General features: G+C 50.3%; 1 protein-coding gene across 2 annotated transcripts in view; it reads right to left on the minus strand.

Annotated features, from left to right (window-relative positions):
• LOC141141076 (uncharacterized) overlaps positions 1 to 25823 on the minus strand; it is a 113256-nt gene extending 87433 nt beyond the window's left edge. The window contains exon 1 of one of the 2 annotated variants that reach the window (XM_073628770.1): positions 25211 to 25823. In XM_073628770.1, coding sequence (XP_073484871.1) covers positions 25211 to 25279 — 69 coding nt within the window. In that variant the 5' untranslated portion in view covers positions 25280 to 25823. The remainder of the gene's footprint in view (positions 1 to 25210) is intronic. The other variant, XM_073628769.1, reaches the window with a different exon arrangement.
• Positions 25824 to 26203: the final 380 nt, after the last annotated feature.

Genomic DNA, 26203 nt, shown 5'->3' on the forward strand with positions numbered 1-26203 from the left:
AAAAGACCACTAAGCCTCCTCTGTATCTAAAATAGAAGACCCCCAAGCCTCTTCTATATCTAAATCAGAAGACCACCAAGCCTCGCCTGTATCTAAAATCAGAAGACCACCAAGCCTCATCTGTATCCAAAATAGAAGACCCCCAAGCCTCATCTGTATCTAAAATAGAAGACCCCCCAAGCTTCGTCTGTATCTAAATCGGAAGATCACCAAGACTCATCTGTATCAAAATCAGAAGACCACCAAGCCTCATCTGTATCTAAAAGTAGAAGACCCCCCAAGCTTCAATCATATCTAAATCAGAAGTCCACCAAGCCTCAACTGTATCAAAATCAGAAGACCACCAAGCCTCATCTGTATCTAAAATAGAAGACCCCCCAAGCCTCGTCTGTATCTAAATCAGAAGTCCACCAAGTCTCATCTGTATCTAAAATAGAAGATCCCCCAAGCTTCAATCATATCTAAATCAGAAGTCCACCAAGCCTCAACTGTATTAAAATCAGAAGATCACCAAGCCTCATCTGTATCTAAAATAGAAGACCACCAAGCCTCATCTGTACCCAAATCAGAGGACCACCAAGTCTTAAGCCTCATGACTCCAATATATATTTCCATTTAAAACCTTCTCAGCCATGAAATGCAGAGGGGCACCCTCCCCCCCCCTTTTTTCATGTGGACGTATGGTGGAGATGAACATTAATGACTAGGCCTCTCTTAACGAACCCCTAACAACTTCCTGGGAGTATTCCAGTCAGGCTTCATGAGGTACTTAAATGGCCTTCACCTTTAGCATGGTGCATTATCCAACTTCCATCAGAGCTGCTCACCCCTTACCTACACAGGCAGTTTTTTAGTGAAAAGTGAACTAACCCTTTAAGTGCGGTACATTTGTTCCTTTGTTATGACAGGTTCTCTTTAGGTCGGAGTCGGTAGAAGGTCAGCGATTTCATTGATGGACGCCGCCCCGGTTGGGTCTCACCCCCCCCAGACTATTGGCTCTGCTGCTTATTAAAGCTTTAATGACATTTTATCCCGATGTTGGGGGAGGGGAAGGTGCCGGACAAATAAACTTCCTCTCTCTAAATCTCGCCGTTCACCTGAGCGGAATATTTGCCGCCATGACAGCGGCGCAGTGACGGTTAATGGGGCCGAATCCAATCAGGACTGATGAGGTGTCTTCATGCCGAGAATGAGGTTTCTTTCCGATGAAAAATGGCGGCTTCGCACGGCCGTGGGGGGATGGAAAAGCCTGGAGGTGGCGGCGGTAAGCCCTGACGATTGGCGCGCTGGGGGGGAAATGAGGTTTTCGATGGCACCGCGCACCAAAGGTTTCCTCTGATGTCGGAGCGAAAACATGTCCGGCGGAAAACGCGCTCTGGGAATTCGGCGCTGACGAAGTGGGGGGAGGGGTCCTCCTCACACGTTAAAGGATGACTCCAGACAAAGAACTACATTTATTACACACTGTGAGCTTCTCACAATGTGCATTAGAAACTGCAGTATGTCAGATAGAGCCCCGCCCCATTTCCTGGCTGGAGGATGTCCAGCATCATCTAGCACTTTCCTACCCAGCCTGACCGTCCCCGGCCCCGCCCCTTTCATTCATTGGAATTCAGTTTTGTCAATCATTGAGGCTCAGCATCACATCAGCATGTGGGTGGTGCCTATGCAGATACAGCCTTCCTAGGCAACGCCCACTCCTCCAGACTGACACCCTGATATTTGCATAACTCCACCCAAGAGGCGGCCTACTGCTTGCATCAGGACTGAGGAGTACTGAGGCCGGAGAGGGGCTGTGATGATTTCAGGAAGTTGTGTACAGCCCCCTGCTGGACCCTCCCACCAGCCACGATCTGCCTGCACTGCATAGAGAAGCACAGAGACCCAGTGATATTACTGAGTCTAAAATAAGGTAGGTAATGAAAATGTAAAGGTTTGATTTAAAAATCAATAGTCTGTGGATGAGGAGGAAACGTAGGAACCGAGGATAAAATATAGGCAGAATATTAACCATTAGTCCTGACAGTAGATGTAAGTCCTTAGTTTGCTAAAGCACCGCGTATAATAGACTGTTATATATTAAAAAATAAAATCCTTGTTTTCTCTCTTTTTTTTCATATTTTCTTGCATCTCAGTGCTGCTGATCTCCTGCAGCCTCTTAGCAGCCACTTCCTATCTCCATGCGCTCCGGTGGACGTCACGTGTGCGGTGTAACGTGCGCTTTTAGTCTCCATTAGAAGCCCCGAGTAACAGGGTGACACCAACACAGTTCAGAGACAGGGACAGAGCGTTGTCACCAGGCCCAGCACGGGGGGGGGGGGGGGGGGGGTTCAGGAGGAGCGAGTGGGGAAGCAGGGCATAAGCATTGTTCTGGGAGGGGAGTTTTTTTTTGGGAGGGGGGTGCTAGGAGTGGTGATTCGGGTGAATTTGTGCTTGGATGGGGGGATTTTGTGCTAGAAAATTGTGATATGGTAGATGGTTGAGGGCAACAGGGGGTGAGCATTGTTCTAGGAGGGGAGATTTGGGGGGGGAGGGGTGCTAGGGGTGGTAATTTGCAGTAGTGGCTGGTGCTTAAAATTTTTTTTTGGGGGGGGGGGGCACAAACAAACTGAAAAATACTGAAACCCCCCATCAATTGCAGCCTCACTTGTGCCCGTTATATGCAGCCACTGTGCCCATCAAACGCAGCCACTGTGCCCATCAAACGCAGCCAACTGTGCCCATCAAACGCAGCCACTGTGCCCATCAAACGGCAGCCAACTGTGCCCATCAAACGCAGCCACTGTGCCCATCAAACGCAGCCACTGTGCCCATCAAACGCAGCCACTTGTGCCCACCGACCCCCCCCCCCCCCCCCCCCACTCGCGTGGCTCGCACAGAAAAAAAGTACCACCCCCTCCCGCCCCCGCCATAACAATCCCATGTGTCCGGTGTCCTGAAAGGGGCCGGGCGCATGGATGGGGGGGCGGAGCCCGTGTGCCCACAGTGCACGGGCCGCCACTGGTAATTTGGGTGGATTTGTGCTTGGAGGGGAAATTTGTGCCAGAAAGGTGATATGGTAGATGGGGAGGGGATTCATGCTAGGAGGGGAAATTTTGGGGGGTAGATTTGTGCTGGGGGGGGGGGGGGGGCATGGGGGAGATCTGTGCTGGGAGGGGAAATTTGAGGGGAAGGAGGATTTTTTTCTAGGGGGGGTGTGCTGGGGTGATTCGGGGAGAGAGAAGATTTAAGCTGGAGGGGGGGGGGTGGCAAAGAAGGGGAATTTCAGCATGGGGGATAGATTTGTACTGGTAGAGTGGGAAGCATACAGGTTAGTGCTCGATTTTTATTTTTGGGGGGATTTTTGCTGACACCTAATGCTCATACATCTTGGGGGGGGGGGCAGTTTGGCACGTTTGCCTGGGGCTGTAGATGACGTTGTCCTGGCACTGGTTGTCACCCCATAACAGGAAATGCCTCACCAAGGACCTCCGTGGCGGGATCACATTATGGTGTATATACAGATATACGGCACAGACAGCAGAGATCTGAAAATAGAACCAAAAAAAAATATCTTTCAGGAGAAGATTCCGGCAATGTATGGAGAGAACGCCGGATCCTCTGCCTTTCCCACACCGGAAATAATTCCGTCCAGAAAAAAAACCAGACTCCTTCCAAGTGGGGGGCAGGGCTCTCCGATCATCATCCTCCGATTCCCAGGACGGCGGTGACCCCCCCCCGGATGCGGCCGGACGGACGAGGTTTACTGGCTGCAGCTTTCCAGGAAATCTGGACCCGCCGGGCCGGGGATGAAAGGATCAGTTCTGGCTCAACATTGATAGAAGAAGCCTTTCCTGGGGACAACGCCTGTGAGTGGAGTGACATCAGAATGAACCGGCTGCAGAGGGGAACAATCTGAGGAGGGGTCAAAGGGGAACTCCGGACAGCCGCCACAGTTCAGAGATAGGCAACATGAAAAAAACAAAAAAACAAAAAACAGCTAAAGCGGAGTTCCAATTAGAAAAAAAAAAAAAGAAGTCAGCAGCTACAAATACTACAAATACTGCAGATTCTGACTTTTAATATTCGGACACTTACCTGTCCCGGGGTCCAGCGATGGGGTGGAAGGAAGCCCCGCTCATCTCCTCCTCCTCTCTGCGGCGCTGACATTGTCACTGTGGGCGCCCGGCTGTGGCTTCACAGCCGGGCATGCATTGCGCATGTGCAAGCCGCACTGTGACTGGCCGGGCAATCATCTGGGACCTGTGACGTGTGCCAGATGATTTCCAAGAGGGAGGGGGGAGAGGTGAACTTACTTCCGGTGCTGTGGTGCCCAGGAGGAAGTGGGAGCTGGGACCTTCCAAAAAGAGGGAATCCGCCCCCCCCCCTAAAAAAATGACATGCCGAATGTGGCATGTCAGGGGGGGTCACCTTCACATAAAGCGGAAGTTCCGTTTCTGGGTGGAGCTCCGCTTTAACTTTTTTGTCTTTGGATGACCCGACTAAGATAGAACATTAACTATAGTGAAGGATCCTTTCTCCCTTCCCCCAACCATTGTCTGTACACCCTTCTGCATGTGATGGCGCTACAATGAACACCCCACAGAGAGGGGCAGGAATAGTTTTCACCCCAGTGTTGTGTTATGGCTGCATCAGTCTATCGAATGAATATTAAATGTATTGGATATTATAAATATACAAATTACATTATATATATATATATATATATATATATATATGATATATATATATATATATATATATTATATATATATATATACACACATACACACACACAGTATCTCACAAAAGTAAGTACACCCCCTCAGTCACATTTCTGTAAATCTTTTCTATCTTTTCTATCTTTTCATGTGACAACACTGGTGGATTTTACTTCCTCTTTGTTTCCCTGCAAAGGTAAAGCATAATGGACTACTATGCATCGCATCGCATCGTAGCCCATTATGTGTCACTTACCTGACACAGGAGCCTGCGATGTCACCGCTTTCCCTTCTTCCACGAAGCGTCCATCTTCTTTCCGGGTATCGCGGCTCCGGCGATGTGATTGGCCGGAGCCACGATGACGTCACTCCTGCGCATGTGCGCTTGTGCCACCACTAACGGCATGATCGCCGTTAGAAACGGCACGCTCAGTAAACATTGTTGGCTGTCTTTTGGAATTATCTCCTAAACCGTGTAGGTTTAGGAGATATTTCTTGCACCTACAGGTAAGCCTTAATCTAGGCTTACCTGTAGGTAAAAGTGGTCTGTAAGGGTTTACAACAACTTTAACCCTCTTGGGCATGGAGGTCACCAGAGCTTCACAGGTTGGCACTGGAGTCCTCTTCCCCTCCTCCATGATGACATCACGGAGCTGGTGGATGTTAGAGACCTTGCGCTCCTCCACCTTCTGTTTGAGGATGCCCCACAGATGATCAATAGGGTTTAGGTCTGGAGACATGCTTGGCCAGTCCATTACCTTTACCCTCAGCTTCTTTAGTAAGGCAGTGGTGGTCTTGGAGGTGTGTTTGGGGTCGGCGCAGCAGGCGCTGTCCAGCCTGACCCGCCCAGTGAACAGAGAATACCCAGAGCGAAGCTTCATCCTGGGATGGGGGTCAGGAGGAGGCAGGAAAGAGGAAGAGTGGGAGCGGGCCAAGGCGCTGCACCATGAGCCTTTGGGTGGTACTTGCCCCCCTGGACCAAAAGTTGCCCCTGATTGTATGTGATGGAAAATGTGAAAACAAGTAATAAAACAAGATTGCAATGGTGGTTGAAGACGTAGACAGAGTCTCGGGCGGTCTGGTCATGTGACGCGGACTGTAGGGCGCTGCATTGTGCCGCCATGTACGGCTCCATTCAGACAAACAATGGCTGACATCAGCCGCTCACAGACTCCTTATATTCTGAGGACAAGGCCCCTTGTAGATGTTCCGCAGACACAGGTCGGTGTTTGTCTGTTTGTCAGACCTCTCACATCAGAGGTCAGACTGACTGACAACAAAGCTGCCATTATTCCCGGGCGGGGTGCAGCGATCACTTCAGCGCAGTCAGATAGCCGGTCCTAAGATGGCATAAAATGGGGACAAAATGCCTGAAATCTCCCATCATTGTCTCCGTACAAGAAGTCAGAGCAACAGCTAAGTGTCATAGATCCAAAGAGAGAGTCCTAGGAACAGCCAACACGGTGTGCGGGGGTTCACCGGTCTTCTTCATCAGGGCTGAGGATCCGTTCAGATACATGTGAGCACGTTTGCACTGGTATGTCAGCCCATTCAATTCAATGCACTGCCCTACCTGTGAGCCCAGGGGAAAGAAGTCCCTGACCCGTTTTTTGTAAATTGAGCCGCACTGAGCCGCATGGTGCTGAGGGTACTATGTGGTGTGATGCGCGCAACACGCACTGTGGGTGCCAGTGCATGGGGCTGCCATTAACTAATAGCACCCCCCCACCATGCGTCTACTACCAAGCCTAAAGAGTGCTTCATCATCATTTGTGAGCAGGGGGGTGAGTCTCCCCAACGGGGACAGAGAGGATGGGGTCTCCCCAATTGGGACACAGAGAGCATGGGTCTCCCCAATGGGGACACATACAGGATAGGTCTTCCCAATGGGGACACAGAGAGGATGGGTCTCCCCAATGGGGACACATACAGGATAGGTCTTCCCAATGGGGGACACAGAGAGCATGGGTCTTCCCAATGGGGACACAGAGAGCATGGGTCTCCCCAATGGAGACACAGAGAGCATGGGTCTCCCCAATGGAGACACAGAGAGCATGGGTCTCCCCAATGGAGACACAGAGAGCATGGGTCTCCCCAATGGAGACACAGAGAGCATGGGTCTCCCCATTGGGGACACAGAGAGCATGGGTCTCCCCAATGGGGGACACAGAGAGCATGGGTCTCCCCAATGGGGACACAGAGAGCATGGGTCTCCCCAATGGGGACCAGAGAGCATGGGTCTCCCCAATGGGGACACAGAGCATGGGTCTCCCCAATGGGCACACATACAGGATGGGTCTCCCCAATGGAGACACAGAAAGCATGGGTCTCCCCAATGGGGACACAGAGAGCATGGGTCTCCCCAATGGGGACACAGAGAGCATGGGTCTCCCCAATGGGGACACAGAGAGCATGGGTCTCCCCAATGGGGACACAGAGAGCATGGGTCTCCCCAATGGGCACACATACAGGATAGGTCTTCCCAATGGGGACACAGAGAGTATGGGTCTCCCAATGGGGACAAAGAGGGGATGGGTCTCCCCAATGGGCACACATACAGGATGGGTCTTCCCAATGGGGACACAGAGTGCATGGGTCTCCCCAATGGAGACACAGAGAGCATGGGCCTCCCAATGGGGACAGAGAGCATGGGTCTCCCCAATGGGGACACAGAGAGCATGGGTCTCCCAATGGGGACACAGAGAGCATGGGTCTCCCCAATGGGGACACAGAGAGCATGGGTCTCCCCAATGGGGACACAGAGAGCATGGGTCTCCCCAATGGAGAGACAGCCCAGAGAGCATGGGTCTCCCCAATGTGTACACAGAGCATGGGTCTCCCCAATGGGACACAGAGAGCATGGGTCTCCCCCAATGGGACACAGAGAGGATGGGTCTCCCCAATGGGGACACAGAGAGGATGGGTCTCCCCAATGGGGACACATACAGGATAGGTCTTCCCCAATGGGGGACACATACAGGATAGGTCTTCCCAATGGGGACACAGAGAGGATGGGTCCTCCCCAATGGGGACACATACAGGATAGGTCTTCCCAATGGGGACACAGAGAGCATGGGTCTCCCCAATGGGGACAAAGAGGGCATGGGTCTCCCCAATGGGCACACATACAGGATGGGTCTTCCCCAATGGGGACACAGAGAGCATGGGTCTCCCCAATGGAGACACAGATAGCATGGGCCTCCCCAATGGGGACACAGAGCATGGGTCTCCCCAATGGGGACACAGAGCATGGGTCTCCCCCAATGGGGACACAGAGAGCATGGGTCTCCCCAATGGGGACACAGAGAGCATGGGTCCTCCCCAATGGGGACACAGAGAGCATGGGTCTCCCCAATGGGGACACAGAGAGCATGGGTCTCCCCAATGGGGACACAGAGCATGGGTCTCCCCAATGGGGACACAGAGAGCATGGGTCTCCCCAATGGGGACACAGAGAGCATGGGTCTCCCCAATGGGGACAAAGAGGGGATGGGTCTCCCCAATGGGCACACATACAGGATGGGTCTTCCCAATGGGCATACAGAGTGCATGGGTCTCCCCAATGGAGACACAGAGAGCATGGGCCTCCCCAATGGGACACAGAGAGGATGGGTCTCCCAGTGGGGACACAGAGAGGATGGGTCTCCCCAATGGGGACACATACAGGATAGGTCTTCCCAATGGGGACACATACAGGATAGGTCTTCCCAATGGGGACACAGAGAGGATGGGTCTCCCCCAATGGGGACACATACAGGATAGGTCTTCCCAATGGGGACACAGAGAGCATGGGTCTCCCCAATGGGGACACAGAGAGCATGGGTCTCCCCAATGGGGACACAGAGAGCATGGGTCTCCCCAATGGGGACACAGAGAGCATGGGTCTCCCCAATGGGGACACGAGATGAGGATGGGTCTCCCCAATGGGGACACAGAGAGGATGGGTCTCCCCAATGGGGACACAGAGAGGATGGGTCTCCCCAATTGGGACACAGAGAGGATGGGTCTCCCCAATGGGAACACATACAGGATGGGTCTCTTCCTCTATTTGGGACATAGAGAATAAATCTCCCCAACAGAGACAAAAAGAGGACGAGTCTCCTCAGTGGGGGTAGAGAGGAATGAATCTACCCAATGGGGACACAGAGGAAAATTCTCACCAATGGGGACACAAAAAGGATGACCCCCTCCCCAACAGGGACACAGAGGGGGTGAATCTCCTTAGGGGGGGGGGGGCAGAGGTGGCAATTAAAGACTAACAAACCCTTCCCTACTCCACCCAAAACCGAGAAAAAAAATTTAAAAAGTTGCCTTTAATGTGTTTAAGGCTGCAAAGAGCTTTAAAGAGAACCTGTCACTAACTTAAAATGCTGGTAAAAGCACAAAAAATCAAAGTATTAGAAATGCTTGCAGTGCTTTTTCTTTAGATGTCTTATTTTTATTCACTTCCCATGGTGCCTTGGACTCCTCCAGGAAGAGTCCGTTTCCTAGCACAGCCCCCTCCCTTCTTGTATGTCATAGTCCTCTCCTCTCCTGAGAGTGTCCAATTACTGTCTGTGCTGGCCCAGCTCCTCTGCCCTTCCCCCCACCTCCATGTAGCTGCTGGTGCAGGCATAAAGGAAGGGGAATTCTATACGAGTGCCTGCTGATATCACATCCAAGATGGCGGCACCCAGCAGCAGTCTCAGGGCTTTTGTATGTGAACAAAAAGGTGGCTTTTGTAGATGAATAACATCAATAAAACGCGCAATAAATGCCCCATATAATATTATAGGAAGATTGTCTGAAATAATTTGGGCTTGCAACATGGTCTCTTTATTGGCACATGTACTTCTTTGCAATGCGTGTTAACATGCGTCATTTGCAATGGGCCACCTTAACACAACGCACATTAGCACGCACTGTACCCTAACGCTTAAAAGAAAAAAAAAACGGAACATGATTCTTTATTAGCGCAACGCACTACCGTGTTGCGGTGCACTAAAAAAGCCAACTGCGTTGGCCTTTCTACATTGGGGCGCCATTGGGAATTAATTGCTCCGCAATGCATCAGCCCGCAATGAGAAGAAAGAAACGCAAAGATACGTAAGAAAGCACGTGTGTCTTTTCTTTACTCTTTTGTGCATTTTTTTTATTTTGATCACGTTGCATTTTTTTTTTTTTTAATGAACGCAAAACACCTGGAGGCGTTCTGCAAATTCATTTAATAAACGCCATTCTGCAGACTGGAATCCTTTCGCCAGTTTTGCGTATTTATTCCCAAAGAAAAAAAATAAAATCCAAATTGACCGTTCTTCCTATAGATTGCTCTGCATTCCCGGCACGTTAATGACCGAGCACTCAGCTGCTGGAGCGTGACACAAATAAAAGGCGATCTAGTTTCAGCGCTAATCCATGCGACCCTTGTATAAACCGCGTTTATCTCGCATGGCCTCCGGCGGAGTAATTAAATTGTAATCTATTTCAGGCAGGTATGCATTGTGCGTCTCAGCAGCTGTCCTGCTTATCTAAGACCGCTTCACCTGCCGCTTATAGCCAATAAAAACGCCTTCCTACGTTCCAAGAATCACGCGACGCTCGTAGGTGAGGTCACGGCGCAGAATTTCAACCGAGGGCTATTACACGGAAAAGGACAAAGGTCAACGTCTTCCCGAAATTGTCACTTCCTGGACCGACGCAGAGGGATACAAATTAAATTAACCTGAAAGTTTGATACAAAAAAAAAAGTCAATTTATTTTCTAGTGAAATGGTAAATATAGAGCCTGAAGTGCACCGCCCTGAAATGGGATAGGCTGCATTCTCAGTGATGTCATCCCTCTCAAGCGATTGGATAGGCTGCATTCTCAGTGATGTCACCGCTCTCTAGTGAGTGGATAGGCTGCATTCTCAGTGATGTCACCGCTCTCTAGTGAGTGGATAGGCTGCATTCTCAGTGATGTCACTGTTCTCGATTGATTGGATAGGCTTCATTCTCAGTGATGTCACTGTTCTCTATTGATTGGATAGGCTTCATTCTCAGTGATGTCATCGCTCCCTAGTGATTGGATAGGCTGCATTCTCAGTGATGTCATCGCTCTCTAGTGAATGGATAGGCTGCATTTCTCAGTGATGTCACTGTTCTCTAGTGAATGGATAGGCCTGCATTCTCAGTGATGTCATCGCTCTCTAGTGAATGGATAGGCTGCATTCTCAGTGATGTCATCGCTCTCTAGTGAATGGATAGGCTGCATTCTCAGTGATGTCATCGCTCTCTAGTGAATGGATAGGCTGCATTCTCAGTGATGTCATCGCTCTCTAGTGAATGGATAGGCTGCATTCTCAGTGATGTCATCGCTCTCTAGTGAATGGATAGGCTGCATTCTCAGTGATGTCACTGTTCTCTAGTGAATGGATAGGCTGCATTCTCAGTGATGTCATTGCTCTCTAGTGATTGGATAGGCTGCATTCTCAGTGATGTCACCGCTCTCTAGTGATTGGATAAGCTGCATTCTCAGTGATGTCATCACTCTCTAGTGACTGGTTGCATTCTCAGTGATGTCACTGTTCTCTAGTGAATGGATAGGCTGCATTCTCAGTGATGTCACCACTCTCTAGTGAATGGATAGGCTGCATTCTCAGTGATGTCACTGTTCTCTAGTGAATGGATAGGCTGCATTCTCGGTGATGTAACCAAGGCCGTCTTTAATATTGATTGTGCCCTGGCAAACATTTTCTTGGGGCCCCCATTGCCCCCCCATGCAATTTCGCTCTCCACCTGCTCTGAGACATACAATAAATAGCAGCTAGACTCAAAATCAGTTTACTGTATTAGATCAGGCAGCGATTGGTTGCAGCGTATCATTACCACTTACTGACTGGTTGCTAGAGGTTACAGCACATGATTTCTGCTTGTTGATTGGTTGCTAGAGATTACTGTACAGTAATACTGCTCACTGATTGGTTGCTAGAGGTTACAACACATCATCTCCTCACTGCCGTCACATCATGGACTGGGGTGGTGAGGGGACCCATAAATAGACAGAAAACTCCTAGGGATCCTAGGACTCCGGGGATCAGTGGCAGTGCTGGGGGGAGGGGAGGGTGTGATCAATGGCAATGCCGATTTTTTTTACTGACTACCAATATAAAGAGGAGTTTCAACACTGTCCACCAATGTAATAGGGGTTTACACTGACCACTAATGTAATAGGAGTTTACACTGACCACCAATGTAATAGGGGTTTACACTGACCACCAATGTAATAGAAGCATTCACAGGAACCACCAATGTAAGGATGGATTTACACTGACCACCAATGTAAGGGGAACATTCATACTGGCCACTAGTGTAAATGAAAGGATTCTACACCAAGCCCCAATGTAATGAGAAGATTTACACTGACCACCAATGTAACTAAGACACTTAGCCTGCGTTCACATTTGTGTGTGTCCAGAACGCATGCAAAATCACTTTTCTGACACCACAGAAACGTTCCGCCCTTTAGCAGATACACAGCAGTGCCATCAATTGTTAATGACACCCTCACACATCTGCTGACATGTGCCTTGGCACCGTGTACACAACAATAGGGCAGAGCTGGGCAGCATTAGTACCAGCACTTCACACAGAGAGATTGGGACACAGCACAGGACTAAAACTTCAAGAAACAAGGGAATTTAAACCAGGATAGTTGTCAAGTATGAGGCAGCTGCTTTGGGCCCCACAACAATGACAGGGCCCAGGGCAGCTGCCCCTTTTGCCCTGCCTTAAAGACGGCCCTGGATGTAACTGACTTTTAGTAAACACTTTAGTAACACGACTATCCTAACTTTGCTGCAACTTTAAGAAAAACCAATGACATCACAATCCTGATCGGAGTTAGGGATTGGTGGCGGCACCTCGCTGTAGACCGGACCCTAGAGAGGAATTAGAGGAGAAGAAGCCATATTTTCCTACATGGAGGATAAATCCTTTAAGTACAGAGTGTAGACGCCAGGCCCCAGCAATGGCTCCTGGAAACCCAGCTGGAAAATCAATGATTTATCACAGATGCACACGCTCCGTCCCGGGTATTGACACTGATCTGACACTCCCTGTAACAGTCGATCAGCTTTGGTGAGGAAAGTAAAGATGGAATCTTCAGACTCTCATAGAGAGAACTCCGATGACTCCTCACTTTTCATATCTGGCCAGAGATGAACTCTTCACACAATATATCACAATTCCAGCCACTGCACACAATGCGGTTCTCTCTAAAAGTGGAATTTTAAAGTGACCTTTTCAAGTTTAAAAAAAAAACCCTCCCCCCCGACGGTTCTCTATAATAGAAGAGTCATAATGCTCAGCTCTCCGGCGGCTCATGTTTCCACCCTTCCCACAGTTCCAGCACTGCAGCCTCCATAGGACTCTATGGACTCATTTACACCAGATGCAGTCAAACGCAGTACAAACGCATATGCAAGAAAAATTATTGGATTGCAATGAGCCTAGTTTACACCCATGCAGTGTTTTCACTAAAAACTATGGGGTGTGTATGAGGATGCTTTAACAGTCTTTCTTTTATTATTTTTATTTTATATCATTTGTTTAGATTTTATTTATTTTTTTATGTTATTGCTATCATAAGACAAAACAAAACCCCTATTTTATAGCATGGGGAGGTGACGGGTCCTCTTTATGGAGACATTGGGGGTCTATGAGGCCCCCAATGTCTCCACTGCCCTCCAATGTAGTTATGGGTACCCTCATGTAAGGGGGGGGGGACCCTCATGTAAGGGGGGGGGACCCTCATGTAAGGGGGGGGCGACGACCCTCCTTGATAGTACCTCTCACATAAAGGGGGATCCTGATGGGAACCCCCACAAAGGGAACCATTATGTAACGGGGACACACCCTGAGGGTGACCCTTTTGTAAGGGGAGACCCTGATGGGGACTATCATAAAGGGGAAACCCTAATGGGAACCCTCCCTGATTAAGACCCACATGTAAAGGGGGACCCTCCCTGATTAAGACCCACATATAAAGGGGGGGGGACCCTCCCTGATGGGGATCCTCATGTAAGGGGGGGGGCCCTCCCTGATGGTACCTCTCACATAAAGGGGGATCCTAATGGGAACCCCCTCAAAGGGGGGGTCCTCACGTAATAGGGGACCCTGATGGGAACCTTTACATAAGGAGAGACCTTCACTGATGGAGACCTTTATGTAAAGGGAGAACCTGATGGAGACTCTCACATAAGGGAGACCATGATGGGAACCCTCCTTGGTGGGGACCTAGATGCAAAACTCACATTAGTTGAGGAGGGGAACCCTTATGTAGTGTGGGGGGGGGGGACTCTCTTGTAAGGGTGGACGCTCTTGCTGAGTTCACACATAAGGGGGAAATACCAACATAAGGGGGGACTTTGATGACAACGAGAATGAAGAACAATGGAGCCTTGAGGTAATTTACGAATGCTGACGACGCAGTTTCAATCTTCTTGTAACCAAGATGCAAGTACAACAAAAGGCAGAGGGTGTGGAATGAAGAAATGTGATGACTGTACAGCCAGCCGGTCATACTACATCTAAGAGAGCCACATTTCCTAGACTGTGACGTTACATGAACTGACCCCGGGATAATCCCACCCCTTTTATGAACCTCAAATCAGTGGGTGGCCTGGATCATGAGCCAAGGCTTATGCCAGGTTGGGTAGTGATTCTAGTTCCCCTCCAAGATCAGCAGATGACCTGTAGTCTGTGCTGGATGGTGCTTTGTTCCTACTCTGAGATCAATGGGTGACCGGGTTGGGACTTGTAGTCCATGCTAGATAGTGCTCCAATTCTCCCCCAAGATCAGCAGGTGACCTGGCTGGGACCTGTAGTCTATGCTGGATATTGTTCCAATCCTCTAAGATCAGCAGGTGACCTATGCTGGATAGTGCTCTGGACCTGCACTGAGATTAATGGGTGACTTGACTGGGACCTGTGGTATATGATCTGGTCCTACTCTGAGATCAATGGGTTTCCTGGTTGGGACCTGTGGCCGATGCTGCTTAGTGCTTTTGACCTCCTTGAAGATCAGCCGGTGTCCTTATTAAGACCTGTGGCCGATGCTGGAGAGTGCTTTGGACCACCTTGAAGATCAGCCGGTGTCCTTATTAAGACCTGTGGCCGATGCTGGAGAGTGCTTTGGACCACCTTGAAGATCAGCCGGTGTCCTCATTAAGACCTGTGGCCTTTCCTGGATGGTGCTCTGGTCCTCCCCTGAGATTAGCAGGTGATCTGAAAATAGCAATCTAATCCTGAACAGGGGTTCTAACCCTTCTACACTATTCAAAACTAAAAAGGTTTAGGCTGTTGATACATTTTATGGTAGAGCCATGGCTTCTCGTCTTTCCTCTTAGTCCCCCTGCAAAGTCCCACAAATACCTGCTGACCTGACAGTGAGGTGCAACTAATTCTGCTTCTTTTGATGGGATGGCAACAATGCTGCACTGCTACTGAATTCAGAGGCAGAGTTGCCACTCTCTTGTGGGCGGTGCCTGCTTGAACTGCGGTGGGATGTGAAGATGTTGCAGGGGGCGTGGCTATCAGCCTTTGGTTGGTCATCAGCTACTGTCCGCACCTAGTCCCGCCCACTGCTTTCTTGACGGACGGCATTGACTCTGTTGAATCTCTCCCACTGTGAGCTGCAGTGTCTGGGAGGGGGAGCGTGTGAGACAAAAGGGAAGGAGAAAAAGTAAAGGAAGATTTTAGTGCAGGAGGATTGTGGAACATAAAGTAACCAGATCTGGTGTATGTATAGCGTGTCATACGGGAGCCTTTACTTGTACTTTATCTGAAGTTCATGGCGCCTTTATGGTCAGTAACCAATTATTTCTGCTTTCTATCAGACAGATGTTGGAGCCGAGAAATGGAAGTTTCGCTCAGAAGTCTCCTCAGTGTTTTCTTCACAGAGGTCCCTTGAGATGACCCCGAATGAATTTCCGAAGAGCAAATAATATTATAAGCAGCTGCTAAGTCAGGCTGATTGCAGAGCTGAAGTCATGAATGGCCCCCAGTGTGTGTGGAATTCACTGGCCTCTGATGTCCTGCACATTCTCCGCATGTCGTCATGGGTCGCAGGGTCAGAAAATCGCAGTGGAGTACAATGGAAGTCTGTTCTACACACCCATTGTGGCTCCGGACTCGCCAACCTACGGCCAAAGTCCTACAACCCAGTCCACCATGGATCGTATTCTACGCCCGACCCATCTGCATCCCATGCTTCAGATAACTGTAAAGAGTATGGCGGGGCAATAAAAGAAACATTCAGTACATCTGTGAGACGCATGTAAATATTTCCTATATTTTGTCGCTTTAAAGACCCTGCATAGAAGGCTGCATATACACATCAGTGGGTGGCTGGAGTTCCTAAGCTGAGTACATGCACACCGCGCACTCCCAGAGATGTCAGACAAGGCTGGGTCTCTAGTACTGATCTACAGCCGGTGGAACCAGATCCTGATCATGTGACCACTATGACAGCCAATCACATTGGTCATGTGATACCCATGGGGTGTCAGCAGTATCCCCAACCCCCCCCCCCCGTGGTGTGGTTTCAGTATTATCCTGCCTGTGGGGAGTTAGCAGTATTCCCTCCGTGGGCTGTCAGCAGTATCGCACCTGGGTGATGGGGATTAGTGTCAGCAGTATCCCGCCTGTAGTGGGGGTGTCAGCAGTATCCTGCCGGGGGGGGTGCAGTATCCCGCCTGTAAGAGGGGGGTGTGTGTGTGTGGGGGGGGTGTCAGCAGTATCCCGCCTGTAGGGGGGGTGTAGGGGGGTGATCAACAGTTTCCCGCCTGTAGGGGGGGTGTCAGCAGTATCCTGCCTGTAAGGGGGGGGGGGGGTGTCAGCAGTATCCAGCATGTGGGGGGGGGTGTCAGCAGTATCCAGCATGTGGGGGGGTGTCAGCAGTATCCTGCCTGTAAGGGGGGGTGGGGGGGGTTGTCAGCAGTATCCAGCATGTGGGGGGGGTGTCAGCAGTATCCCGCCTGTAGGGGGGGTGTCAGCAGTATCCCGCCTGAGGGGTGTGTGTGTAGGGGGGGTGTCAGCAGTTTCCCGCCTGTAGGGGGGGTGTCAGCAGTATTCTGCCAAGGGGGGGGTGTCAGCAGTACCCCGCCTGTAGGGGGGGTGATCAACAGTTTCCCGCCTGTAGGGGGGTGTCAGCAGTATCCTGCCGGGGGGGGGGGTTCAGCAGTATCCTGCCTGTAGGGGGGGTGTAGGGGGGTGATCAACAGTTTCCCGCCTGTAGGGGGGGTGTCAGCAGTATCCTGCCTGTAAGGGGGGAGGTGGGGGGGGGGGTGTCAGCAGTATCCCGCCTGTAGGGGGGGTGTGGGGGGGTGATCAACAGTTTCCCGCCTGTAGGGGGGGTGTCAGCAGTATCCTGCCTGTAAGGGGGGGGGGGGTGTCAGCAGTATCCAGCATGTGGGGGGGTGTCAGCAGTATCCTGCCTGTAAGGGGGGGGGTGGGGGGGGGTGTCAGCAGTATCCTGCCGGGGGGGGGGGGGGGTTCAGCAGTATCCTGCCTGTAGGGGGGGTGTAGGGGGGTGATCAACAGTTTCCCGCCTGTAGGGGGGGTGTCAGCAGTATCCTGCCTGTAAGGGGGGAGGTGGGGGGGGGGTGTCAGCAGTATCCCGCCTGTAGGGGGGGTGTGGGGGGGTGATCAACAGTTTCCCGCCTGTAGGGGGGGTGTCAGCAGTATCCTGCCTGTAAGGGGGGGGGGGGTGTCAGCAGTATCCAGCATGTGGGGGGGGTGTCAGCAGTATCCTGACTGTAAGGGGGGGGTGGGGGGGGGTGTCAGCAGTATCCAGCATGTGGGGGGGGTGTCAGCAGTATCCAGCATGTGGGGGGGTGTCAGCAGTATCCTGCCTGTAAGGGGGGGGTGGGGGGGGGGGTATCAGCAGTATCCAGCATGTGGGGGGGGTGTCAGCAGTATCCCGCCTGTAGGGGGGGTGTCAGCAGTATCCCGCCTGAGGGGTGTGTGTGTAGGGGGGGTGTCAGCAGTTTCCCACCTGTAGGGGGGGTGTCAGCAGTATTCTGCCAAGGGGGGGGTGTCAGCAGTACCCCGCCTGTAGGGGGGGTGATCAACAGTTTCCCGCCTGTAGGGGGGTGTCAGCAGTATCCTGCCGGGGGGGGGGGGGGTTCAGCAGTATCCTGCCTCTAAGGGGGGTGTGTGGGGGGGGTGTCAGCAGTATCCAGCATGTAGGGAGGGTGTCAGCAGTATCCCGCCTGTGGGGGTGTGTGTGTGTGGGGGGGGTCCCGGGGGGGGGGGGGGGGGAGAGGGGGTGTCCCGCTTCTTCACTACATACAAAGTACATGAAGAGGAAACTTCACCATCCAAACCAACGCTCCCCTCCCCCGCTGCTTCAAATTGTTACTACGTATCAAAACTTTATTCATCATCCGCAGACGGGATATTTTGCAACATGAAAAAGGTTTCACAATCTCATCGATTCGGTTTTGCAGAGCCAAGAATAAATTTGTGACCAAAAAAAAAATATTTTAGCAATAGGCGGAGCCTTAGGGTTGGGGTACAGGAGCCCCTCAGTGGGGCCTTTAGGGGTCCAATCACATCTTTGCACATCTTATCAATGCGTTTCCGGGATGCATTTTGTATGTGATATGCAGGAGCTTGATGGAAACAGCGGCAAAAATCAGCAAAAAAAAAAAATGGCACTGCACTCTTACTGCGCCTTAGGCAGCTGCCTCATGTGTCTAGCAGCCGTATACATGTGCGTTGTGGCAATGCCCATGGGCTGATGCTCGTCCCCACAAACACAAAAACGCACACACTCTGTGTACAGTATGTTGCAGTGCGGAATGTCGCCCCAACGCATTGTACAATAGTAGAACCCAATGCAACGCAAAGCGTTCCCGCGCGTATTTTCATTGGTTGCAGTGCGTTGGCTGCCCTTTCCCGTTAACGCATGTGTAATAACGCGTCGCCACAGAACCGTGTGAATGGGTCCTAAGGCTGCGCTCACACTTCGCATGTTGGGAACCCGTGCAAAATCGCGTGCTTTCCTGACACGTGCAAACGCACAACGATACCAGACGCCATTAACACTTAATAAAGTCATTAATTTAATAATGACACCCCCATACAATTGCTGACACGCACTTTCTTTGCGCACACGCCAAAATGCACCGAGCAACAGCGCCATGCGTTTCGGTGCGGCGCAATTTTGCAAAAGAAACAGGGACTTCTTTTACACGTTCCATTGAAATGAATGAGCTTCCCTACACGTGACGCACGGGAATGCACAGCAAACATGTGTGTGCGCTCCGTCGCGCTCCGTCACGCCTGCGTGGTGTGGGCGGAGCCTTCGCGGGGCCGTTGTACATTTTGTGTCACCCAATCCCCGGGGGCGAGTCTTTCCAGAGCGCCGCTACGCCCATCGACAACGGCAATTCTCTGCATCATAAGAGAAGAGATCGATATCGCCCAGAATGAAACAATCATTACCGACAATTTGCAATAAAAGTGGGTGTGGCTATGTATGCATTTATATGGTGGGTGGGGCAGTTAATGAAGTGGGCGTGGCTAAAACCCGGAGATAACTTGGCCTGAAGGCACATCACATGTCAGTCCTGATTGTTAAACCTGAACTGTCATCTGACATTATGTAACATTTCTAACTAGAAACAATGTATCAATGTATCCGCCGCAATCTACAGAATCACACCAGGAAATGGAAGTAAAAAGGCAAACTTTTTTTTTCTTTGTGTTTTTTCTTTGTGTTGAATAGAGTGCAGAGGGATTAGACCCCCTGTCAGTGTCAGTTTTTTTTGCAGTCTGTGCCCCCCCCCCCTCTCGATTTGTATTGTTTACTATTATCATTGAAAGTGAAAGAAAATCCCCAGAACAGGAATAGAGGGGGAATCATCCAATGGGGACACTAGTTCAGGGATTCCCTCACTTTGGAGGGATTTCCTCTCACTCTCTGCTTTGTCTTTGGGACAGGAAGTGAAGAGAAATCTCCCCAATAAAATTGATGAAGAAATTCGATTTTTTACATTTTTTATTGGAGAGGTTTTATAACAGAATGTAAAGTTTTTTTATTTATTTTTTTCAAAATTGGCGGTCTTTTTTTGTTTATAAAAAAAAAAAAAAAAAAAGGCAAGGGGGGGGGGGTTAATCTTCTGAAATTAAAGATTTTTTTTCCCCAATTATTTTGATTACAGTGGGGAGGAATTAGAACCTCTGTTTGGTTTTTATTGCAGTCTGTGATCCTGCTGGGGAGATTCACGCTCTCTATTGGTCCATGATGACTATTATCACAAGCGATGGGAAAATCCAAAAAACAGGAAAAAGAGGGGAAAATCTTCCAATGGGGTCCCTCTAATAACATCTGAGGCCCCTTTCACATGATAAGCACGATCGGATCCATCTGTCCATTCTTTTAGGTGGATCCATCGCTCGATCGGTCAGACCCCCAACCCCCTCGTCACTGGGTCGATCACCCATCAGCCCCGCACTTACCACCCTCCCCCCATCGCTCGATCAGTCAGTCAAACCCCCAACCCCCTCGTCACTCGGTCGATCACCCATCAGCCCTGTACTTACCCCACCCAGGCCGATTCAGCGGCTTCCCCCTGCGTCTCCTCCTCGGCGCCCCCCCCCCTCTGCTCCCGGCCAATACGGTCGCTTCTCCTCTTGGCCAGTCGGGTCTTAGTACCCGCTTCCTGATTGGCCGAGAGGAGAATCAGGAAAACCATAATGAAAATGAATTTGCTAATGTCACACAAGTGGGTGGGCTCGGGGGCACAGTGCACTGATCCCAAGTCCATCCTTTTTTGAAGCCAATTAGAGCCTCAGGATCTAATCACGTGCTTTGAAAAAAAAAGAAAACCCCATTGAAATCCATGCGTCCGGCGCCCTGCATGTAAATTAGGGGGCCGGGCGCATGGATCCGGGGGCAGCGCCCCATATGGAGCGGACGCCACTGAACCCCACCTCACTGCCCGGCTTCAGAAACCTCTTAAAGGGCCGGCGTCAAGAAGTTAAGCCAATACAGTGAGTTTCGGGTCGCATTCACACCCTATAAAAGCGCGCAATTTTGTGCATGCGCTTACGAAACACTCCTGTTGTGCTTGTGTTGTCGTTCATTGTTAATGGCACTCTGAACAGGGGCAAAAAAGACGGGTGTTTGTCGCATGAATAAAAAAAGGGTGTTAAAACACGGAAAAGAACGCGGTCAAAAAACGCACAAAGCTTGACACTTGAAAAAGGTGTGTGAGCTACTTTGTCGCGTTTATAGCGCATAAGGCAGACGATTGTAATCAATGGGCTGCCCTACGCATGTGGCACACAAAATCGCACTTTTGCGCGCATTCACAGAAACGTAAAATGTGAATTACTGCAACACGTGATACATGGGTTGGTGCGATGCAGTCCTTTTGTTCTGAATCGCACCCCCAGCGTACCTTGTGGACGCGTGTTGCAGCTCAATGCCATAGCGCGCTTTTGCGAAACTGCTGCATATGCGATTATTGCTGTGTTGCGCTCAAATGAATGGGCTGCCCCAATGCAATGCATGTTAATGCACAAAACACAACGCACGTGTATTTCCTGCACCGCCAGCGGACCTAGTTGCTGTGAATGGCCCCTAAAAGAATGTTTAATAAAAATAGCGTTCGCACGTTCTCTACCGATCGCGTAATCGTTGTCGCGACTCCCTAATTTGGGTTTCATTATGCTGTAAATAAAGATAGCTGTGTGATAAATCAATAACTGATCGATCGATTAATGAGAAGCTATGGACATCCGCGAGCCGCGACGCAGAGCGCCTGCCGCAGTGATGTCACTGGTTCCCAGTACAGCGATAGGCTGCCTTCTTTGGGCTGTCCTGGGAATTTGCGCGTCCACATTTCTTGGTTTATAAAAATCGGAGCTCCTCCGCCATACACAGCGCAGAGCGTCCAATCACGTCCCCCGCTGATAGAAGGGACCCTCAATACAGACTCTTCATGACTCGTCTGCCCCCTGGTGGTAGAACCCATAGAAGGCCCCACCATGCCGATGGGAGAATACAGCTGCTGAGCAAACAGAACTATTTAACTAACAGTGTATTTACCAAAAACAGGAACAAAAGCAACTCCCACACGTAGCGAAGGTAACCGAATTCCAATTTACAATCCCCTGCACAGCAGCACTCAGACTGGGAGAGGGTGAGGCAGCCCAGGAAAGGTGAGCTCCTCCCCCCTGCTGCTGTTCCTTTGTTTGTCCAATCACAGGCTGGGGGGGGAGAGCTGACCAAGCTGCATCTATTAACTGCAATAGGGAAGAGTCGGGTCACCGGCCGTGCCAAGCGCTGTACTGGATGGAGCCAAATATTCATCCTTTGGCATCTCTTATATATGGATTTCTACTGTGTGACTTTATCGCCTGAATGTCAGGTTACAAAGATTGTATTACATGATATATTTATTATATTTATTATATATATATGAATCCGTTTTCAGATTATTTCAGGACTTGGTTCCTATAGTAGGTAACAATAATGGGTCTCTATTCATAATTCACATACTGAAGGACATAATAAAAGAAAACAATATAAATCACAGGCCCAAAGGTTGCAGGAGCCTTTCAGAAATGCAGATTTGTTTCTACTAATTAAAGCAAAACTCTGACCAAAACAACAATATAACGGTCATTCCCCTTTAATCCTGCCACTAGATGTCCTCAGTCTGATGACCAGTATCAGTCATCCCACTTCCTCTGAGCCCAGGTCATCCCGGACCAGCCCCCAACCCGTGACTGGACAGTGAAAGGAGAAGCAGCTCAGGGATGAGCTCATCTCTTCGTCACTCGGCTCTCTCCTCCTATCAGCATGCTTCTTGTCAGCATATGAACTGATTGGCTCCTTGTACTATTTCTTCCTCTCAAACCCTAGCCATGCTGTACAGGGGACTGCAGGAGGCTGATACAAGGTCACATAAAGGTGTTGTCCTCCAGGGATGGGTACAAATGGCAGAAGAAGCTCTATAATTCTGTATATTTATTGTAAAAAAACCAATTACCCTGGAGGTTCGTTGTGGACAACATCTTTTGTATCTGGAGTTACAGCCTGTGGGACCACAGAGCCCAGCAGTCCTCATAACGTTTGCACATTTCTCAATGGGATTCCGGGATTTCTGATGGCCCAGTAAGGACAACGCAGGCCTCCGGTGAGTGAGAGGAGCACACAGAGGGGAGCACACAGAGGGGAGCACAGAAGGGGAGCGCACACAGAGGGGGAGCACACACAGAGGGGGAGCACACACAGAGGGGGAGCACACACAGAGGGGGGGAGCACACACAGAGGGGGAGCACACACAGAGGGGGGGAGCGCACACAGAGGGGGAGCGCACACAGAGGGGGAGCGCACACAGAGGGGAGCACAGAAGGGGAGCGCACACAGAGGGGGGGAGCGCACACAGAGGGGGGGAGCGCACACAGAGGGGGAGCACACACAGAGGGGGAGCGCACACAGAGGGGGAGCGCACACAGAGGGGGAGCGCACACAGAGGGGGAGCGCACACAGAGGGGGGGAGCGCACAGAGAGGGAGCGCACAGAGAGGGAGCGCACAGAGAGAGGGAGCGCACAGAGAGAGGGAGCACACAGAGAGGGGGAGCACACAGAGAGGGGGAGCACACAGAGAGGGGGAGCACACAGAGAGGGAGCGCACAGAGAGGGAGCACACAGAGGGGGAGGGGGAGCGCACAGAGGGGGAGCACACAGAGGGGGAGCACACAGAGGGGGAGCACACAGAGGGGGAGCACACAGAGGGGGGAGCGCACAGAGGGGGGAGCGCACAGAGGGGGGAGCGCACAGAGGGGGGAGCGCACAGAGGGGGGGAGCGCACAGAGAGGGAGCGCACAGAGAGGGGGAGCACACAGAGAGGGAGCGCACAGAGGGGGAGGGGGAGCGCTCAGAGGGGGAGCACACAGAGAGGGAGCGCACAGAGGGGGAGGGGGAGCGCTCAGAGGGGGAGCACACAGAGAGGGAGCGCACAGAGAGGGAGCGCACAGAGAGGGGAGCGCACAGAGGGGGGAGCGCACAGAGGGGGAGCACACACAGAGGGGGAGCACACACAGAGGGGGAGCACACACAGAGGGGGAGCACACACAGAGGGGGAGCGCACAGAGGGGGGAGCGCACAGAGGGGGGAGCGCACAGAGGGGGGAGCGCACACAGAGGGGGAGCGCACACAGAGGGGGAGCGCACACAGAGGGGGAGCACACAGAGAGGGGGAGCACACAGAGAGGGAGCGCACAGAGGGGGGAGCGCACAGAGGGGGGAGCGCACAGAGGGGGGAGCGCACAGAGGAGGAGCACACAGAGAGGGAGCACACAGTGGGGAGCACCAATTTTGCACTGATGTTTGTCTTGGCACTTTATACCGCACATCCGATTAGGTTGACGTTGCACTGAAAAAACCTCCTTGGATTCACATAAACTTTATATATTTATTCAATGGAATTTATATATTGTTATTTTATATTTGATATGAGTTTTTATTACTTGGTGATGTATTAGTATAGTATATGGTAGCGCTCTTATCCTGATCAATAAAGTATTATTGATCATAGAGCTGCATTAATATATGTCTTATACATCCACATGGAGTTCAGCTGTAAATGTACTAATTATGAGCCTTTCATAGCCTAAAAAGACTTATGAACCATAAGATATATATACATACACACACACACACACATTTTTTTAATTCATATAATATAAATAATGTAACAAATAATATCAATAAATAAATACTATGTTATAATTATTATTTGTTTATTTTTGTATCTTGTATTTTATTTTTTGTTTAACACTTTTACAGTCTATCTTGTATTTTATCTTTATGACCTTTTTTATTTCTCATAAAAGGTATTTCTAGTTCAAGTCCAGTCTGAGTGAAGCCCACCAGCATGCCCAGCGCAGGCGCCCCCCCCCCCCCCCCCCCCCCCCTTCCAACTCTATTGCACTTGAATTTAGGACCGGCATGGGTCAGCCTTTCAGAGTAAAAGTGCTCAGTGGGTCCTGGAGAGGCCTACTCAGCCCTCGAAAAGCCTGGAAGATTACAACAGATAAGCAAAAAAAGCAAGGCCTCCTCTTTCCTTCAGCCACCGGCTCTCCTCACCCAACGCCTTCACCACCCCACCAGGTATTCTATCCCAGAATGAATAATGCAAACGCACGCAGCTGGGCCAGCATGGCGGATAATTATAGCCCTGGTCATCATATTATTAGATTGTAAGCTCTTCTGAGCAGGGCCCTCTTAATCCTCTTGTATTTTATTGTATTGTAACTGTATTGTCTCCTTTTTATATTGTAAAGCGCTGCATAAACTGTTGGCACTTTATAAATCCTGTATAATAATAATAATCATGTAGAAGACCATCAGACCTTGGAGACCTCCAAGCCTCCTTCTGCTCTCCCCCAAACCTTCATGAGCAAAAACTTATAAAAAAAAAAAAAAAAAAAAAAAAAAAAAACCATGTCAAATTGAAATTTTTGAGGTTACCTTGAGTTGGTAGGGCTGGATCTCGCTCAGGCTTTGGTTCCGTAACTTCTTGGTTAGAACCTTCAGCATTGTACAGATCCCGAGGAGGAGGAGGAGGAAGGGGTTAAACTCTCATTTGCACACGCACTCACACACGCTTACACACTCCGAGAAGAAGGAAAAATTCTGCAGGCTCTAAAACCTCCACAGGCATTTAATATATATTTTTTTTTGTTATAGTTTTTTTTTTTGTTATTTTTTTGGTCTTTTTTTTTTGTAGGCACGTAGGCTTTTCCGGTTTCGAATACAAAAAAAAAAAAAAAATCTCTAAAATAAGAAAACTAGGCAAAAAAAAGTTGCCGGGTTTTCAGGTTCTGGGAGAAGGCGTGCAGCAGCAGCGACGGTGCCGGATTGGATTGGGTTTTTTTTTTTACGTTGGGGCGCCCCTTGGCTTACATCACCCCCCACCCCCCCAACTTGGTGCTCAGTTGTGGGCTTTAGGTTGTCCTGGGAGTGGGGTGGAAGTCTCCATTGCTTCTCACTCATGCACACTCCTAGCACACACATTCACACACACACACTGCCTCTCTGTCTGCAGGGCTCTGTGCAACTTGTAACAAAACACAAGGGCCCTCGGCGCTGCGCTCCCATTGGCTGGCTCGGGGAAAACTGTGTCACTTTTTTTCAGGAGGCCGGCCCTTTATTTAAAGGGAAAGTGATAGCAAGCTGGGCCAGGCGTTCTGCAGAGAGATGAAGTTCAGGCCCTCCCCCTCCTTTCCTGTTATACTCAGGGAGGGGGGGGGGGGAGCAGGCTGTACATTGTCATCAGGGGAAATAAGTTCAACTCACTAATATATATAGAAACGAGGCGCAACTATGTAACCATTCCGTGTCCGTTCTTACCTGATATAGAAACGAGGCGCAACTATGTAACCATTCCGTGTCCATTATTACCTGAAATAATAACGAGGCGCAACTATGTAACCATTCCGTGTCCGTTCTTACCTGATATAG

Source organism: Aquarana catesbeiana, linkage group LG04 (assembly GCF_042186555.1).
Source record: "Aquarana catesbeiana isolate 2022-GZ linkage group LG04, ASM4218655v1, whole genome shotgun sequence".
NCBI lineage: Eukaryota > Metazoa > Chordata > Amphibia > Anura > Ranidae > Aquarana > Aquarana catesbeiana.